The sequence below is a fragment of the Chelonia mydas genome, chromosome 23, assembly GCF_015237465.2.
Source record: "Chelonia mydas isolate rCheMyd1 chromosome 23, rCheMyd1.pri.v2, whole genome shotgun sequence".
NCBI lineage: Eukaryota > Metazoa > Chordata > Testudines > Cheloniidae > Chelonia > Chelonia mydas.
The window spans coordinates 3,860,664-3,879,974 of NC_051263.2; the positions used below are offsets into that span (position 1 = coordinate 3,860,664).

General features: G+C 47.9%; 1 protein-coding gene across 5 annotated transcripts in view; it reads left to right on the forward strand.

The window, feature by feature from the left end:
- The window catches only part of TIMM50 (translocase of inner mitochondrial membrane 50), a 46,893-nt gene that overhangs the window by 8,032 nt on the left and 19,550 nt on the right, over window positions 1–19,311 (forward strand). For all 5 annotated transcript variants that reach the window (XM_037884716.2, XM_037884715.2, XM_037884714.2 and 2 more), the window contains exon 4: window positions 15,167–15,188. In XM_037884716.2, the coding sequence (XP_037740644.2) occupies window positions 15,167–15,188 (22 nt within the window). The remainder of the gene's footprint in view (window positions 1–15,166; window positions 15,189–19,311) is intronic.

A 19,311-nucleotide genomic window follows, 5' to 3' on the forward strand; every position in this document is an offset into this window, starting at 1 on the left:
GGGAAAGCTGTGGAATGGTTCACGTGGCTCTGTTCGGAGGGCGTTCGTTTTCCCGTAGAACACTGCCGTCGAGTGTATTGTGTCGAGGGTAACAGCATATTAGGGTCATAGGCTTTTGGACTGATTTTTTCCCTTAGGCTGCTGATCACATACAGCTCCTGCTGATTTAACTGGGATGCCTGGGTGCTCAGCCCTCTGAAAACCAGGCCAAGGGTCGAGTAATTAACAGGGGAAAAGACCTGTTAGAGGGTGTCCAGTCCCTGCCTCCCCACCTTGCTGCCTCTCTTCCTGTTGGGCTGAAACTCATGTCATAGGAGCAAATGGATCTGGAGATGTTCTGAAAAAAGGGGGCTGCATTCTGAGACAGATGAAATTTCTTCCAGAGAGGTCACTTTCCTCTCTTTCTCTTGCTCTACGGAAACTTACAATGGACTCTTCTCTTCCAGTGCAACAGGGAAACCCTGACCTTGAGCAGAGGGCTTTGCAAAAGTGGGTGAGAATGTTGGATGGCGCGAATGTTGAAAGGCTTACCTTGCTGTCTATCAGAGGGTGGCCTTTCCAAAGGAGTATGGCTAAGTGGCCCTTACCTCAAAGGGAGCAATGGGTGGAATGTCTGCTCCATTCCTCTCTGAAATTGGGAGCAGCTGGAGCAAATCAGCAGGAGTGTCCTGCCCTTTCTGAGGATAGAGTGCTGCATTTTCTATTTTATGTGGGGAGGAAGCTAAGGGAGTTCCTGGCTAGGCCAGGATAGTGCGTGTGGTTAGAACTGTTGCTACCTTGAAACCCCTTCTTTTGTCTCTCTGGCCAGTGCTTGCCACCTCTTAGGCTTGAGCATGTTCCTGTCTGCTGCCCGTGTTTTCCTGTGTCCTGAGACTGTAGACAGAAGCTGGGAGAACGTCTGAGCGAAAGTTCCCACAGATGCATTACGATCTGTATTACAACCCGCACATGCTGCCATGGACATGTGAATGGGCCTTGCTGATGGGCTTGTGGGAACTCGCCTGACTGTGGCCTCTTCCACAGCCTACCTGTTACCTTCAACACCCCATTGGTCTTTGAAGGGCTGGGAATGGCCAAGTCTTCGAGTGGGCAGTTCTTGTAACGTGTATCTATCTGCACCTCTCATTTCCTCCCTTTGATGCTGTTGGGGGCAGCTGTAAGAGGGGAGCACTGGGTGAACTGGTGGCTCTCCGGGATTCTCCCCTGCTCCTGGTGTTTTTAACCATTGAAAGAAAATGTTATTTTCTTGTCTTCCTGTGTATTAGCTCTGCTTGCACCCATGTTTGCTGGACCGGGTGTCCAGACCAAGCTTTCTTTAAACTGGTTCTCTGTGCACTTTTCCTGGCGTGCCCTGTGTACTGTTTTACCCTTGTCCTGCCTTCCATCATACAGTGGCTGGAAACGGTGTCTCAGAGCAGCCTTGTTAGTCTGTAGCCAATGAAGTGAGCTGTAGCTCATGAAAGCTTATGCTCTAATAAATTTGTTAGTCTCTAAGGTGCCATAAGTCCTCCTTTTCTTTTTACGGATAGGATACAGACTAACACGGCTGCTACCCTGAAACCTGTCAAAGCAGCTCGTTAGTGAGGCTGCAGTTAGCTCTAGCTCTTGCTGCTCGCTCTCACTAGATGGGAAGTAAATCTTTGTTCAAATACATACAGCATGTGTAGGAAGATGAGAGCCCTTGGCTGGCTTTTTTCAATGGAAAGTGGGTCCCTGCTCTAAGGATTTGGTAGGACTGTTTCTCCTTTACTGTCCCCTTTGGAAATTTATACATGTGCCACGGATCCTCTTGAGGCTCACCTTGCAGAAGGGAGTAGATTGCTGGGCTTTCATGTCTCTGGCTCCTGGAGGGGCACTTTCCCCATTGCCTGTGTAAAAATCTCTCCTTTTTTAGATCCGTCCTGTGTTACGGGAGGGCTTATTCAGATTGTTTTTTGATATGCAGCACGAGCCATGAGCCCAGCTGGGGCATTAAGGTGTGAATTGCTGCAGTGGTTATGCATTGCATATCCTCATGGCTTTCTGTATGGGGGAGAATGGCTTTCTTTTTTGAAGTGCCTCTTGGCTTCCTGGCTACCCTTTAAATGCAAGGCTTGTTTGATGTTCAGGCAAAGCTCCCAATTCCTCACCTTGTTGTGAATAGGGGCTAATTGTCATGGGGGGAAGCGCCCCATAATATCCCCCTCTGGTGCAGCTGAGGACGGCACACTTCCCCGGTATCCTCAGGTGAATGACTTCACTGCCCTGGATGGGAAGTTGGAGCCTGTGTGCTGACAACACACTTCTCTCACATCCCCGCAAATATCCCTTCTCACCTTGGTTAGGCAGCAGGTCTCGTTGCTGTCAGCGCATGCCCTCTGCCAGTGTGAGAATCAGCCATGCTAACAAGTCTTTTCCGGTATAACTGGACTCTTTGTAGAGCCCATGGGCTGTTGAAAATCATCCCTGAAATACAAGAAGTTTGTGATCTGAGGGTAATTGTGACAAGATTGTTCCTTTCCTACCCCCTCCTTCAACTGGGGAATGGGGGGGATCGGCTCCTGCATTTACACAGTACAGGGCACAGGTGCTGTCTGTACATCACAGTAAGCGCTCTGCTGGTCCCATGGGAGACTGATGCTGCCTAACCGCGATACCTCTCAGGCTACGGGAGGGGCTGCACTGGGCTGCCTTCTGTTCCCAGAGAATTTCAGATGGGCTAGAGGTGCTGCTGGGATTATTCCTGTGCTGACCTACTTGTCAGCTTCAGGAATCTGTGCGTGTCCTGTAGACACTTGCTCTTGGGAGGGAAGAGAGAGTCTGTGTTCTCCCTCTGCCCACAGGTGCTAGCTCTGTCTAGATTGTTATGTAACAGAGAGGCCACAGAGGCCTTCACCCAGCTTAGCTGTTCTTTGATGTAACTGCAGACCCGTGTTTCTCATAAGCGCTTTGCGATGCAGTTACCTTGTTGCTTTCCTCTGTGGCAGTAAAAACCCCTTTGGCTTTCTTAATGATCCTGTCTGCTTAAATGTCATATTCATGTGACTTGCCATAATGAGGTGTCTGGCTGGTAGCAGGAGAGCAAATGTGCCTGATTGGAAAGGCTTGGCACACTTCCCATCTCCTCGAGAGTCACATGGCATCACGTAATTGTATCTGACTTGTCTGGTCACCTCTCTCTTGGCTGGCTGTAAAATGGGAGAGCTTTTGATCTGTCTCTTTTCCCACACAGCTCTGCCCATGCTCCCTTTTTTTGGCTTCTAGACTGGGACTCGATCTGTTTGTTACAGTCCAGAGAAGAGCTTCCTCTTTCCCGGGAACTTTAAAATGTGAAATATAGGTGTTGAAAACACCCCAGCTGCTGGTGGCTTCCTTGGAAAAGCTGGATCATGCCAGCAAAGAACAAACCTGCAGATGGGATGTAAAAGTCTGGAGCAAAGGAAGGGAGTTGTGACCAGATCTTTTCAGCAGATGTCGTGAGATGTGCTTGTGGAATAAAGGGATGTGACGCGTTGGGTAGATGAGATGTGACTTGAAGGTGCAAATGAGGAAAACAGGGAAAAGGCATCCAAAGAATTCAGTGACCTGGTCCTGTTCCCAGGATGTTCTGACTCTTACGTGAGCATAAATACGCAGGCAGCTAGTGTATGCTAAATGGTAGTATTAACCCTGTTTATTACCGTAGTACGTATGGGCCAGCCAAGATCAGGCGCCGTTGTGCTAGGCATTATGCAAACACAGGACTGTCCTGAAGCTGTTGTTGGAGATCGTTACAAAAAGTTATTCTCCTTGAGGCTCTTAAACCAGCTGTTCCAGAGCTGCTCGCCCATAAAGTCTTACACGCAATCACTGTGGCAAAGGATGGTCCTTGTTTGTGGAAAGTGGTTACTTAGATTGGAACAAGGGCAATCTTTTTGTTCTGTGTTTGTACACGGCTAGCACCATGGGGTGCTGCTTCATATTTAGGGCTCCTAGGTGCTACTGTAATACATCAAATAGCATTAAAAATGTACAGCACCTAACACAATGGGGTCCTGCTTCATGACAAGGGCTCCTAGGGGCTATGGTAATACAACTAGTAAGACCTGGCCAAATTCTTTTGGAAGCTTCACATTTTCCCTGTTCCTGATTTTCTTTGGGGTTCAGCCATCAAGAGACTGAATGCAGGCTGGCAAAAGGCAGTAGCTCGCACTTTGAGAACTCCTTTCTTGTAGGTGAACATGGACGTTGACTGGGGGTGACAGCTGCGAAGGACTCGATTCAATAAGAGAATTGGAGAATGGACAAGTATGAGTAATTACACTGAGAAGTTACATAGTGTTTTCCAGCCGTTAGAGATCTGTGTGTTGTCACCCCTTAATGTACAAAGCTGCTCCTACTACTACATTAAGTTCAGAAGACCTGTTCTCCCTCCTTAGGGAGTATGCGGACAATCAGGGTCCAGGATGGCAGAAACTTTTTCAGTCTCGGGTAGTCTCATGTCCTTGACCTGGTGAGATCTTTTTTCTTCCCTATGTAGCCAATATCCTTTTTAGGTGTGCACCAAAATCCAGGAAGCCAGTGGGAAAAATAAAATAAAGTGCTGAATGCTGCTTTTACTACCGGGAGTCAACAAGTCTGCTGGAGCTGGAAAGTATTCTGTACGGCGACTGGGAACACCTACTTGGTACTGAAAGGGCGTTCTTTCACAAACTACCTTTGTGGAGTCCTTCGTCAGCAAAAGGACATATAAACAATGTGCTGCCCCTTTAAGAACCAAGCATATAGGCTCTCCTTAACCGAAGTCCATAGCAAAGGTCTTGGCTCACTTCAGCCAAGTCCGAGGAAAGGTGATGTAATCCCGTTGCACCCGTTGGTTCTCCTTTTGGCACAGCACTCTTGTGTCTCGTTGCTGGACTGAGCCCCCAACTCCCCACAGCGTATTGCAGGAGAGGAGAATTAATTCCCTGCAACTGGCCTAACCCGCCTAGCCAGGACAGCACCACGCATTCAGGAGTCCCCCCCTGTAGCTCAGGGAGAGGGTTTAACCCCCTTTCCTGCCAGCCTCTGAATGCGCTTTGTACGCTCAGTCTCTCCAAGCTAAGGTTGGGAGGATGGATTTTTAGTTGTCTTGCCAGTTTCTCTGTCTAGATAGCACTGTCGAGCTTTAAAACCTCATTGAGCCAATGTGAACCGGTTGAGTGTGGGGCCAGTCTCTCCCCGCCCCAAGTTAAACTGCTCCCTTGAAGCTTGTTTTTGTTTACAAATGCCCAGGCTGCTCTGTCATTTGCAGCTGCTGGTGCAAAGCCCTGAGACACACGATAAGAGAAGTGTGGCAGTTGTGCTTCTCCGTCCCTAACGTGTTCAGAATAAATGTTGGCCTGCTTGCTATACAGCTCTGGACTTAGAAGGTGAAATGAATTCTGAATGAACGAATGACCTTCCCCCTCTCCCCGCTAATAGGAGGGGGTCAGTCTGTTGATTCGTACCCCTCCTGTGCGTGTTTAGAAACAATCGTGGTAAACCTGGTATGCACATAGAAGAAGCTGCAATGCAGGATTCCTCTCCTGAGTCTGTGGCCGTCAGGCGATGCCTTCATTCTAAAATCTGGCATAGTTAGCAAGCTGGAGAAGTAAATTAGTGCTGAGACTGAAATTGCTGTACAGTTGTGTGTCAGATAGGCACCCAACTTGGTAAGAGACTGACTTCATTCAAGCCACCTGTGGCCCCCATTGAAGAGTGGGGGGTGTCAAGGAGGATGCCAGTGCTGGAATGACTGACCACAGAAGTACCATGCTGCACGCATGTCTGACAGGTTTGGCGTTGCTGTTCAGCGTCTCTCACAAGAGCAGAGTGGGCAAGTGATTAGACTGTCCCTGGCTTTTGCTCCCTTCTCCTTCCTTTGTGGATTTGTCCAAGTGGTGAAGTGTTACAGTGAACTCTGCTCACATTGACTGACAACCAGGAGAGATCTGACTGCAATAAAGTAGCCTTCCTGTCCGCTGGCTGACTAAACACAATGCATTTAGGAATGCTTAGTGCTGGAAAAACTGCATGAAAGCTCACAAAGTGCCAGGATTATATGGCATTTGGGTCCTCTGTGTATGTCCTTTTATCCCAAACCTGGGCACTATTGCTGATTTCTTACATATATTAATATGAAACTCTGCCAGTGACATAATATTGCTTCCTGGGGAGATGTAAATCCAAACAGGGTTTCTTTAATTAATCAGTAATGGAACCACCTGGAGGTTCTCAAATAGTTACATGTTTTTTTGGTCTAATTTGATCATTTTTATTTTTAATTTAAGTTAAAATTATATGATATTGCAGTTAAAATGAAGGCTGCCAGGGTACAGTGGTTTCTCGTGTCTTTAATTCAAACAAAGAAATTCACACCATGCTAAATTGATGTCTTGGTCTCTGAAACGCGTGGTGTTGGGGATTAATTCTCTGTGTCCAGGGTCCTCATCCTTGTTTCACTCCAGTCTTTTTTTTTTTTTTTAACATAATCCCAAACTCTGCGAGAAACAGCTGTGATTCATAAACTTCCTTGCTTTTAAATGATCAGTCCGTTACGATATGCTGCTCGTTTCTCCCAGGGGCTGTTAAAAATAAACTCTTGATCAACAAGCATCTCTGCCTCAATCCTGCATCCGCTCTCTGCTGACTCGAGTTCTGTAGCAGTTTCCGCAAAGCCGCCACAGATTTGGGACTCTCTCCTCGTTACCCAAGCCTAAATCCATAGGGAGATTTTCACATGCGGGGGGAATGGGGGTGAGGGGGGTCAGATTTCTTTTTGCAGCAAGCTGATCCAGCAGCCCTTGAATTCAAGTGAACTTTTCACTGAAGAATGTCACTTGTTCTGCTGAACAGCCATTCTGGTCCTGCACCTGTGTCAGGACACAATGAAACTTGCCCTTCTCCATTGCCTTCTTGTGTGTGGGGCTGGGGCTTGTTCTTTGACTAGTTAAGTTCCTTTTTGTTTGGTGGTGTGGATTCTATAGGGCTTAAACAGCTGGTCCATTATTACAGATGTCTTTTTTTTTTCTTTTTTTAAGTAGGCAATTGTTCTTGGCATTGAAAGGGTGTTCTTTTTCTAGTCACCTTTTTCTGCTTGCATGTGGTTAGTGGAGCTTGGGTTGGAAGCTGACTTTGATTTGGGTTCTAGCCATCAGTACGGGTACAATTTTCTTCGCCAGTGAAGTTGGCCACAAGAAGAATTGTGTATCATGGAGTGGGGTCAATGGTGAGCTGTATTGTAATTATAATTAGAGTGAACTTAAGAGAAATCTATAAGGGAGTCTGCCTTCCCAAGAGCCTGTTAATTCCTCACTGGAGTATTGCAAGTTGACAAGTAGCGGAGCTCAGTGAGAGGAGGGATGGCCCAGTGTTAGGGTGCTAGCCTGGGACTGAGAGACCTGGTTTCAGGTCCCTGTTCCACAGATTTCCTGCGTGACCCTGGGCAAGTCACTTAGTCTCTCAGTGCCTTGGTTCCCTGTCTGCAAAATGAGGATAACAGCACTGACCTAACCGTGGGGGTTATGAGGATAAATACAATCAATATGGTGAGGTACTTAGATACTGCAGTGATGAGGGCTGTATAAATACCTTCGATAGCTGATAGCAAAAGGGGCTTCTGGACATACAGATCTGAAGACTATACTCCTTTGCTATGCTTTTTCTTCTCTGTCCGTATGCCCCCAAAACACGTACATGCTTTAGATATATTTTAATTTGGGATCATACCTTCAGAACGAAATCTCCACAACCCACTGTCCCGGTCCTCCACCACCCCCACCTTTGAAAAACGTTATCCATGCTGACTTTAAATCAGATTTGAACCACATGTTTGAAATCTAATTGTAGTCCAGTAATGCTTTCGGTGCTGTGTAGGTAGGATGAAATGCTCTTAGGAAGCAGGTGTGTGTGTGTAGCTCCCTCAACAAGTAGCTATAGATATAAAAGTGACTTGCTGAGGGAGCTAAGGGTACCTCAGCTCTATAGCCTGGTTGCCTTGACCACAATTTGTCGTCGTCCACCACTCTAAAGGTGTTAGCCTAGGTGGTGGCTATATGGTTCTAACTGTAAAATTTTGGGATGTGGTTTTTTTAGTGCAGATGGGCCATACACTGTGTTAAGCTTGTACAGATGAGTCCTCTAGAGCTGGGTGAATTTGTTTGACTGAATCTTTTCTCAGTAAAAAAATGCAGACACGGTGACTACAGAACATTGTGTGAATTTGTGGGGATTTCGCCAAATTGTTTTGGTTTAACCAAAAAAAAAAAAAAAATCCGAGAAAAAAGCATTTCAGTTTGAAAATTTCAAAGCAAAGTGTCGTTCCCTCCCCTCCACCCCCGGGTCAAAACAACTTTTTGTTTGGAAATTTACTTTAATATTATTTTGTTAATTAAACACTAAAAATTGCTCAGTCAAACGAACTAAAATTTCATTCAACCCAAAACTATTTTTTTTCCTTGTTGATTCACCAAAAACTTTGAAAATGTTGTCTTTCAGTTTGATGTGAAATGATTCCCCCCCCCCGATTTTTTGGATTGCCAGCAAACCATCTATCTATCCAGCTCTAATCAAGTTGTTTACTGTACGCCTGGACGGCACTCAGATGCTACAGTGATGAATGTGGGCTAAAAACATATGTTGAAGCAAATGCAGTTCCAGGCTTAAGTTTAAGAGTTAATATTCTGAAAAATTTAATAGCAAAAATAATTATTTTAAAAGAAGACAAGCTGTGTATGGCTGAAGGGAGTCCCATACGTTGCTAAATAAGGGATCTGCAGGATTCCTGGTTGACTGGTGCATTTTAAAAGTATTTCCTGATAGTGCAGAATAAATTCCTTAGCACTTGTCCTTCCACCATGTGTTTCCAGTTTCTTTTCCTTTTATTGAACTTACACTACAGTCTTCAGTCATCGCTACATATAGCTCTGCTCAGCGAAGGCATAAAGCTGTCCTGCAGACAATAGGTGAGAAGGAATAGTATGAGCTCATAGCACAACAAATTCAGACAGTTATTTTATATAAGTCTGGGGACGCTTTATGTGGTTTGAATGGGCAGCCTGTTCGTTATTGAAATCTTGGCCGGATACACCTGTAAACTTATCAAGGATCTGATAGGAGTAGGCCTTCAGTAGCAGTAATGGCTGGATGCCGTGCCTTTCACTTAGGGGTTGTTGGCTCATGTCCTGCCTGCTCTATTTGACCTTTCATTGGTCCTCCTCTTTTGAAATGAGTTGGTGGATCCTAGTCGTGTTTCTAGTGAACAGGTTTCCATGTTGCAAATGAAGTCACAGCAGAGAATGTGCTGGAGGGAAGCACCTGCCTCATTGTAACTCCTGGTTTCCAGATGTCAAGGCCTCGCCACCCTGGCATATTCTCTAGGCTTCTGAATTCTTTATCTGCAACAGCTGGTCAATCGATGAGGGTGATTTTGGCAAATTTTTATCTTGGCAGAGTGGCACCGAGAGATGTCAGAGCTACAAAGCAGGAGGCTTTTGCGTTCGACCACTAGTAGAGAGCTCACCTGGCTGCCTGGTTCACTCCTCCCTTAGGGTGCCCTGCAGGCGTGCATTAAGTTGGGTGGAATTTCCTTGCGGGGGGGGGGGGGGGGGGGGGGGGGGGGCGGGGGGCGGTTCTGACCTCAGATACGGCACGCAGTTTGAGTTGTAGTCTGTTAGATTTTCCTTTTAGTCAAGTTTAAACCACCTCCGTGCCCCAGTAGACCATAATCCTGCCAAACTTGGGCTTTATCTACTAATGCTCAAGAGTGTTTTGTGATTCCAGGTGACTTCCTGTTGTTGCCACCTCACTTTAGTAATTGGTACAGTAATTTAAACCTCGTTATATTTATGGCTCAGGTGACGGTGCTGCAAAGCTCTCTGGGAAATGAACATTGGGTTTTTTTCTCCTGACAGCTGTTGTGGGGGCCACTTCTTTCATGGCCCCTGAGAGGGTCAGCTGTGCTTTCTTTTCATCCTCCTGATCTGGATGTGCATTAAACAGGGAAGAGGGATTAGGATGAGAGGGACTTTGTTTCCTTTCAGTGGAATGGCCGATGTAGTGCTCACAGTCATACCAGGGGAATTGCATCCTGAAGGGATGTTGTCTTCACTTAAGCAGTTGTATAAATCCTGTTACTGTTTGACCTCTTCCATGTGAGTCTAAATAAAAACGTCTGATTGGATTTTGCTCTTTCCTGACTGGTGGGAGGCCAGCCAAAGACAGCCGGCCAAAATTATCTTATCCCCCTGGTTCTCCCGGTAGTGGGATGTTGGAACTCCAGGGGACGCCCCCCCACAAACATTCATGTCCTCATCCCTCAGGGGGGTCTGACTCATGGGCATCATGTCAGCTTTGCTAACTTGCTCTCCAGCCCTTTATAATAGTCTGAACTTGTTAAAACAGGCTCTGACTCCTGACGCATCTGAGCATTTGGCTTCCTGATGCAGTCAAACAATAACCTGTTTTTGTTTTGTTCCTACTTCCTTCCCTTCTTCCCCTAACCTCTTTCATTCAGTGTCATCAGCTCTGCGCTGTCCACAGCAAAAGCCCTTAGAAATGGCTGTTTTGTGAGCCACGTGTTTATAAAATGATGGCGTTATGGCGTTCAGAGAGAGGACTTGATTGATATCCTCCATGACATGGAGCGGGTTAGTTAGCAAGTTCTAGTGATCTGTAACAGTGCTGCTGATGGAAGTGCAGGCTGGAAGGAAGAACTCCCAGTTTAAGAAGTGTGCCAAGTTTGCTTTCTTCTGCCACCCAGTTCTCACTTGTTGGGTTACTTTCTGAGCTTGCTGCTTTCTCAGGTTCGTTTCCTCATTAGGTGGCACTGTGGAGTTAGCAGCAGGCTTGCACCAACCAGTCTGCCCTTAACATGATTTGCCGAGCTTTCTGCGGGAATGAACCCTCCTAGTAGTTGAGGCTGAGGTAGGAGGTACTCTCTCCATTCCCTTGCCGTCTTGGACAGTTTCAAATGGGGATTAAACAGGCTCAGTTAGGCCTTTGTATAGGCTACCGATATCTTGAAATGGTTTTCCAGATACTCTTGCTTGAGAGATGTTTTCTGAACTGAGATACATTCACACAGCCTCCTCCTAAAAGCTTGGCCACTGGACCTCAGGCTCCTCCTCTTTCAGGAGCAGCAAACTCACTTCATGCGCACACGTGCTCTATGTTTAAAGAGCAGTGCAGTTATTTGGGGGGGTTTATGGTGCCGCATGGCCTGGGGTTGCTCTTATCCTAGGCTGAGATGCCATTTATAAGCAGAAATGCTTAGGGGGACCACCCTGCTGATTGATTCCAGACTAGCCTAGAGATGCGTTAGTGGGACTCAGTAGGAGTAGTTTAAAAAAAGAAAAAAGAACTGAAATCTCTCACTCTCCTGCATTTAACATCCTGCCACGGGATTACCTGCCCAGTGGGGAATTGTACCTTTTGCTTGCTGTACAGGTTTCCCTCATCTCCCTGTTACGGGCACCGTCCACAGGCATGTCTGGGCCAGTGCCCCAGCTGAACTTCCTCTTCGGCAGCAGGAGGAAGCTTGACACCGTATCCTTGTAACTGGACCAGAGGGCAGTGCAGGTGGGGAAATGGAATTCACAACCCAGTAGCCACCATCCCTTTCATCCTGGCAACTGGGTGACCTGCAAACCCTAAAACTGGTCCTAGCAACGGTTGGCTGGGTAGGTGTGTGCTGTTGGAGAGATGGTACTGGTTCGGAAAGAGCACAGGGTAGACATGCAGATGCCTAGTTACTTTCTCAGGAGGAAGGGCACGAAAGGGAACGGACCTTCCATTCATTTGTGTGTGTGTGTGTGTGTGTGTGAGAGAGAGAGAGGGGCTCTGGGAGATTATGGTGAGAGATACAACTAAAAACACAGAGCCCAGCCACAGAACAGGAGGTAGCAGACTTTATTTTTGAACAGCAGCTCCTTTTGGAAAACTGCCTCTGGGTGTGTGCTGTTGAGAGGGGGAGAGTGTATTACAACTTCCTTCTGCCTACAAAGTCTGTCTAGGCCGTCTGGGTTCTGTTCTGGCCAGTGACTACTTGCCGCTGCTCAGAAAAGTAAATATACTGTCAGCTACAAAAGAAACCCATTGGTGTGATGTGACAAGGGTTAGAAGTGGAACAGCTGAGCTTCTGGCCCACAGAAGGCGGCAGGGAAACAGCTTGAGAATGATGAGAGCTTCTTGTGACTTTCTCAAGTGCGGAGCTCTTTGCACAGCGCTGTAAAATGTACTCCGCGTTCTGCAAAATACAGAACATGACATGGTCCCGACACCTAAAAGCTCATAATCCCAGTCGGGCGACAGATTAAGTGGTAAGGGGTGATTCCCTTCAACCTTAAGGCTGGAGCAGCTTTGGAGGCACTTGCATGTCTCTTCCCCTTCTTGGTCTGGACCCTAGCACGCAACTTAGGTAATTGGACCCTGGACACTGACTAGTCATTTGACCAGCAAATCCATGCCTGATTGGCAGGAGGGGGATGGGTTTGCATCCTGTAAACACAACCTCAGGGCCGTGCAGTCTTATATGCAGTGGGGATATTTCACCTCTAACTCCCGGAAGGTACAAGAACTACTGCCTGGTGGGGGCAAGCTTACCTATGTGGGGGGTCCAGTTGCTCAATGCAGGCATAAGCAACTAGCCTGATGGATGTCACATTAACCTCAGTGGGAAACAGACAGTTAAAGACAGGTCCTTAGAACTTTATCTAAGGATCATCTCCAGGTAAGAGGTTGGGTAGAGACTGCCTTTTTCTTTTAATACCAAGCATCTCTTATTCATCCAAGTGCATTATTATTATCATTCTTTGAATTGCAGTAGTGTCTAGAGGCGCCCTCCCCCCCATCAATGATCAAAACCGCCTTGTGCCAGGCGCTGTATAGATATAATAACACGATTGTCCCTGCCTCCCGAAAGACTGTACAATCTAAATACATTGATTTCTGTGGTTCACAAACCTGTGTATCCCCCACAGAACGGGTGGGCAAACTACAGCCCGTGGGCCACATCCAGGCCGCCAGCCAATTTAATCTGGCCCCTGAGCTCCCGCTGGGGAGCAGGGTCTGGGGCTTGCCCCACTCCCGCTCTCCAGCTGGGGAGTAGGGTCGCTGGCCGCAGCTCTGTGCAGCTCCCGGAAGCAGTAGCATGTCCCCTCTCCGACTCTTATGCATAGGAGCAGACATGGGACTCCGCACGCTGCCCCCGCCCCAAGCGCCGCCCCCGTAGCTTCCATTGGCTTGAAACGGTCAATGGGAGCTGCAGGGGCAGGGCCTGTGGACGGGGCAGCGTGCAGGGCTGCCTGTCCGCTCCTCTGCATAGGAACCAGAGGGGGGACGTGCCATTGCTTCTGGGAGCCGCTTGAGGTAAGTGCCGCCCGGAGCCTGCACCCCTGGGCCCCTCCCGTGTCCCAACCCCCTGCCCCACCTCTGATCCCCCTCCTGCCCTCCAAACCCCTCAATCCCAGCCTGGAGCACCCTCCTGCACCTCAACCCCCTCATCCCAAGCCCCACCCCAGAGCCCACACCTCCGGATAGAGCCCTCACCCCCCCTCCGTGCCCCAACACCCTGCCCCTTCCCGCACCCTGAACTCCTCATTTCTGGCCCCACCCCAGAGCCCGCTCCCCCAGCCAGAACTCTCACCCCCTCCCGCACCCCAGCCCCCAATTTTGTGAGCATTCATGGCCCGCCATACAATTTCCATACCCAGAAGTGGCCCTCAGGCCAAAAGTTTGGCTGCTCTGCTGTGAGTCAGGGTTCATAGGTGGTGGTGTCTGAATTCGTTTGCATCTCCTCAAACCTAGCCTGACCAACCCAGACATTGGACCAACTCGTAGAACGTGAAAACAGAATGGTTACAGTGACGAGTTCAGACACACATTGATCAAGCAGAAGTGTGATCAGCGTCTCAAATCTCTCCATCCTAATGAACATTGCTCAGTCCTCACTCCGGCCTTCCTGCTGGGCAGTAAATGAAGGCACCTCAGGAAACACCTCTCCCCCATGGAATTCCCTCTCCAGCTTTCTGTTTGTATTACTGCAACAGAGCAGCTTAGAGCAACTTTGAAAGTCCTCCTGCCTTCCTAATGAATTCTAGTGATGAGCTGCTTTTCCTGTGTCTTGAGAACATCACCCGATAAGGATTTTGTACATAACTGTATTTTAGCTAACGTTTCTCCATAAAGATAAGCCCTTCTTTGTAAAATAAATGTGGTGATTCAAACAGCTTTGACATTACCGTGGGGTTTTCCTTTATCAAAGGGACATTTATTACTTGTATTCTGGTAGTGCCTACAGGCTGCAATTGAGATCAGGGCCCTGTTGTGCTGGGCACTCTATAGACACAGTTACAGTCACTTGTACCCAGTGAGCTTCCAGTCGAAATAGGCGAAGGGCGGGAGTGGATTATATTCCTGACTTAACAGATGTGGGAACTGAGATGCAGAGCGGTTGTGACATATCCAAAGTCGTGGCAGAGCCAGGATTTGAACCCAGGTGTCCTGCATCTCTCTCATGCTCACATGAAGACAGCTGTTCCTATATCCCAGTGGAGTTCAAAGTCAAAGTTCCCCTGAGCGACTGGCGCATCTGTTCGACGCAGTCCAGCCACATCCGTTTCGGTGGAGTTGGTCAGGAATGGAATTTGTTCCTGTATTTTTCTCTGTCCTCAGATATTCAGTTTCTGTCCTTTCCTGTTACGGTTTCAACTGTTCTTAGCAAAGGGTCATGGGATCTGAAATACTCCTTATAACCATTGTGATATGTTGCAATAAACATGCTGCTTATATATGAAACGTGCCAACAGTTAAGGCCTTCCTGGTCCTCTTGTCCTTCTCAGCCTGGTCCGCTTGTCTTAGACAAAGAGCTGATGTAATTAACTGATGTCAGGAGTTTTCATCCCCTCTCCCCTCCCCTGGGGAGCAGGCCCAGTTGGCCTTGCTGGAGTGCTGTGCCTGCCGTGGGTACCAGACCTCAGAGTTGAACATGCTGGCAATGGTAGCGTTTGGGTAAGGGAGGGCTGGCAGCTGCACCCCAGCCAACAGATGTATCTGAATATTCATATGTTTAGAGATTAATCTTTCTCTTAATTAGGCAAATGGCTGTGAGGGTGTCTCTAGCCATGCTGTATAATGTAGTGGAGTCAGAAAAAGAAGAATAACCAGCCATATCTCTTTTCTTTCCCTACAGATCCCAGACGAATTTGATAATGGTGAGTAAAGCCCCAAACCTGCTTCTGAGTTGGCTCAGTGCTTTAGGCCGCTTCCTCCCCATGAGCCCTTGGCAGACAGACATGGAAGAGAGGCTGGTGCAGGGGTGTGTGTGGGGGGGGTGGGGGAATAGACTTGTCGCTCCTGCAGATGTGAGCTCGGTAGCGCAGATGGCTCTTGATAAACAGGGCAACTCACTGGTCATTGGGAAGTCTGTGTGAGGTGGAACAGAAAGGCCCTTTTGCTCCAGGTTGGAAAGATGGCCAGTTTTAAAAGCCAGAAACGCTGAGCAAGGAGAGCGCTGGCAGGTGCAGGGAGAGAGACATTTGCCCTTCCTTTTCCTTATTCATCCAGCGGTATCCCCCTGTGGCAGGACAAAGTAGCTGCCCTCCAGGAGACGTATCAGACTTGGCGACTCTACCTGCCTTCCCAAAGCCTCCCACTCTCCCCAAGCAGGAAAGCGACTCACTTTGGATAAACACGTTTGTGTTTGGGCTTCTGAATTCTGCACTGCGCTAGTTGGGCTTTTACTCCATGCCTGTCACTGTGCTAAGAGATGGATGTTTGCCCCGGCTGGGTGCTCTTGGATTTGGCAGTAGACACCTCGTTTAAACGCTTCTCCTAGACAGAGAAGCACATCTGGGCTCGATGCTTCTTAGTGCTGCTGTTCATGAATGATGAAAGTAAGGGACTCTACAGTAACCTGTCTGGGGAGTGGAACTGGCTGTGAAATGTCTCTGGACTCAGTGAATCCACTGGGAAGTTGGCTTAAAATACTGGATCAAACCGAGAGTGCTTCTGAGCTTCAGTTTCCCAGTTTCTCCCCCTCCTTCCTCCCTGCGAACATGGTGCCATCTTCTGTTGTGGTCTGTGTTCGGGAGGGCATACGATGATTTCCCTTTAATCCCCTGGAAGACATGCAGTTGTTCCCATTGTATGGATGGATTAAACCAAACCACAGAGAGGTTGCATGACTGGCCCAAGCCTGACACTGATTTGCTGTAGCAGTAGTTTTCCTAATCCCCTGCTCTAGCCAGTAGCCCACACTTCCGGCAGTGGGGATGGAAACCAAGAACTCCCGCTGGAGCCTTCGAAGCGAGGGGATGGAGAGCAAAGGGCGAAAACAGTCCATGGTGAGGGCTTTGGTCAACTGGGAGGCAAAACTATTTCCTGTGGGCTACTTTTGTCATCTGCATGTGGATTTCTTATGGAAAACGTTTCCTTGTGAGGGATGTAGGGATGTTTTTTCCAATGGAAGGTCCAACAAGGTTTATGACCACAAATGAGTATGTGCACACGGCAGAGGGAAGGTTTGGCAGCCTATAGTCGGCACTGTTAACATGCTCAATTGAGTTTTACAGACGCGGAGTCTGCTTCTGTTTGACGTGCTCCCGTCCTCTTCTGAGCCTACAAACGCTCATTTGGGTGAAACAGCAGCTCTTAACCTTGTCACCTGCCTATCACTGCAGCAGAGCTTCCAGCTGGTCTCATAGGTCAGAAATGGGGCTGGAACCCCTTTGACTCCTGAAAGAAACCATCAGCTGCTGTTTCCTCTTCTGACTTTTGCTGCAAACGGTGCTGTCTGTGTTTTTCTGGTCATCACATTTTTGGAGAAGATCAACAAAACTAATAAGGAAACCACAGCAGCTGAGCACCAGGGAAAGCCTGAGAGCTAAATCTTGACTTGTCTAAATTGCGGGAGCCTGTGCATGTTTGAAAAGCGTTAGAGCCAAGGAAGGAGAGGGACGGAGTGTGATTTATGAGAGGATGGGCTCAGTGGTCAGGGTGCCAGCCTTGGCCTCGGGAAACCAAGGTGTAATTCCCTACTCTGCCTTGTGTGACCTTGGGCCAATCGCCAAGCCTCTCTGTGCCTCTGTACTATAAAATGGGGATAGTAGCATTTCCCTGCCTTGCAGAGAGGCTGTGAGGGGAAATTCATTAGCATGTGATGAGCTCTGATACTGTGGTGTTGGTGGCCAGATAGTATCATGGCAGATGAGTAAGAGTACTGGGATGAAACTGAGAGAGGACAGTTTAGGGCGGCACTTTCAAAAGTAGCTAAGTGACTTAAGAGCACGTGTCCCACTGACTTGCACTTCTACTGTGTGTTTAAAAACCCTGCCCTGAGGCTGAATGTCTGAGAAGCTTCCTGAGAGTGAGATCTCCAGCTGTGGAACAGTGTCTCCAAGACAAGGCGCAGCTGCTCTGTTACTTGGGTCTTAGACAGAACATGAGCAAACTCCTGTCAAGGAAGACTCCTGGCATTGGGTCCCTAAGAGAGACGGAGTGTTTTGAACTTGATTTTTCTCATCTCATAGTGACTGTTCAGTAAAACGGTTTCCTCTCTTCGCATAGATATAGCGGGAGTATCTCCTCCTCTCCCCTTTCCAATTTAAACCCTCCCACTCATCATCCTCCCACGGTCTGACTGGTAACACAGAACAATAGGCAGAAGCAAAGGTGTTTGGGAAATGAGAATTGGGTAGAAAACTCCTTTCCTGTTGCACTCTAGATCAAAGTTTTCAGAAGCAGACAACAATTTTGAACAACTCACTTCTGTGGCACCCAGTCTGAGGAACCTTTAAAGGGCCTGACTTTCAGCAAGGGCTGAGCACCTGTCCTCTGAAAATCAGGCCTTTTTCTGGTGTCTCAGTTTGGGTACCCCAAAATCACTGGTCACTTAGTACAAATGGCCCTAGTGAGAGACGTGCTTAGACTGTCTTGTCCCTTCACCCAACTTACGGTGTCCTTTGCTTAGGGAGATTCTAGGAAAACTGGACAATATCTTCTCTAAGGCCTAGGCTACACTTAAAACTTATCCCAGCATAGCTATGGCAGCTAGGAGTGTAGAAAATATCACACCTGCTAGTGACAAAGCTATGCCACCAAAGCCCCCAGGGTAGATGCAGCTGTGCCACCAGAAGTGTGTTTCTGTGGGGTTGCTAATGTTTTGGGAGACGGTGTTTCTACACTGCCAAAACGCCCTCCATTGGCAGACACCGTGTCTATTCTAGGGGGGCTATGCCAACGTAAACTCGGTAGTGTAGACCGGGCCGCACAATCAGCGGTGTATGTAGGCTCTTAATTCACTAGGCCTCTGTCTTGGATTCCTGTGTGGTTTTCTCTTTAGTTTCCCCCCGGATATCTGTACTTGTTTTTCCACCCTGGAAGATAATGGGGTTTGTTCCCACCTTCCGGGATTGCCTGGCATTGCTGCGATCGCCAGCATGCTATATGGCATTGGGGTTCTGGGAAAGGAAAGGCTGCAGCCTTGACCAAGTGAACTATCTAGGTTGTAGGACCTGGCCTGGTGTTTAATTGCTGTTCCATTTGTAGCTGAAATCTTGTCCATTTCCATATTAATCAGCCCAGGGTTAATACTGTAATTAAAACAAGATGAATTGGTAATGAACCAGCACTAAAAGCAGCAGCTGAGAATGAGCCAGGAGCCCTCCTGACTGCAGAAGATTAGCTCGATATTCACTCAGGTCTCCATTGCACAGGGGCCCGCTCGGTGCCCAGCTGCAATCAAATCCACACGGTGTGGTCATCCGAGGAGGCAGCGGAGCCTCAAAGGGCAGGATGCTAATGAAGATTGTCCATCAGTAAAGCTCTCGGCATTTTTTTAAATCTGAAATTCACTAGCAAAGATCATGTAAAACTCCCACCTGAACGCTGCTAATCTCCAAGGTACACGGTGATCTATAACCCAAGTACAATTTCCCACCCGCCAAAGAATGAACGGTTTGACCCCTTGAACCCCCCCACAAATTAAACGCTCAAAAAGGCCAGCCAGTGGTTTTGAGGAAGCTTAAGAGGTACATGGTCATGAGAACAAAATTCCTCAACAGAGACGTGAACAGCATTCATCTTTTTCTTTTAGATGTATATTTGAACTCAATAACATACTCATTTAATAGAACCACCCCAGAATCCACCAATCAAGGGGTTAGTTCTAATATTTGTTCCCGGTGGTGCCCAAGAATGTGCCAGGAGTTTTCCGAACCTAAAGGGGGAGGCGTGCTCCCTGCTGTTCAGAGGGATCCATAAACCAAATGATCATATGGGCTCCAAAATCAGTCACTTGTAATCTCCCCCCATCTTCCCTGCCACCCTTCCAATTGT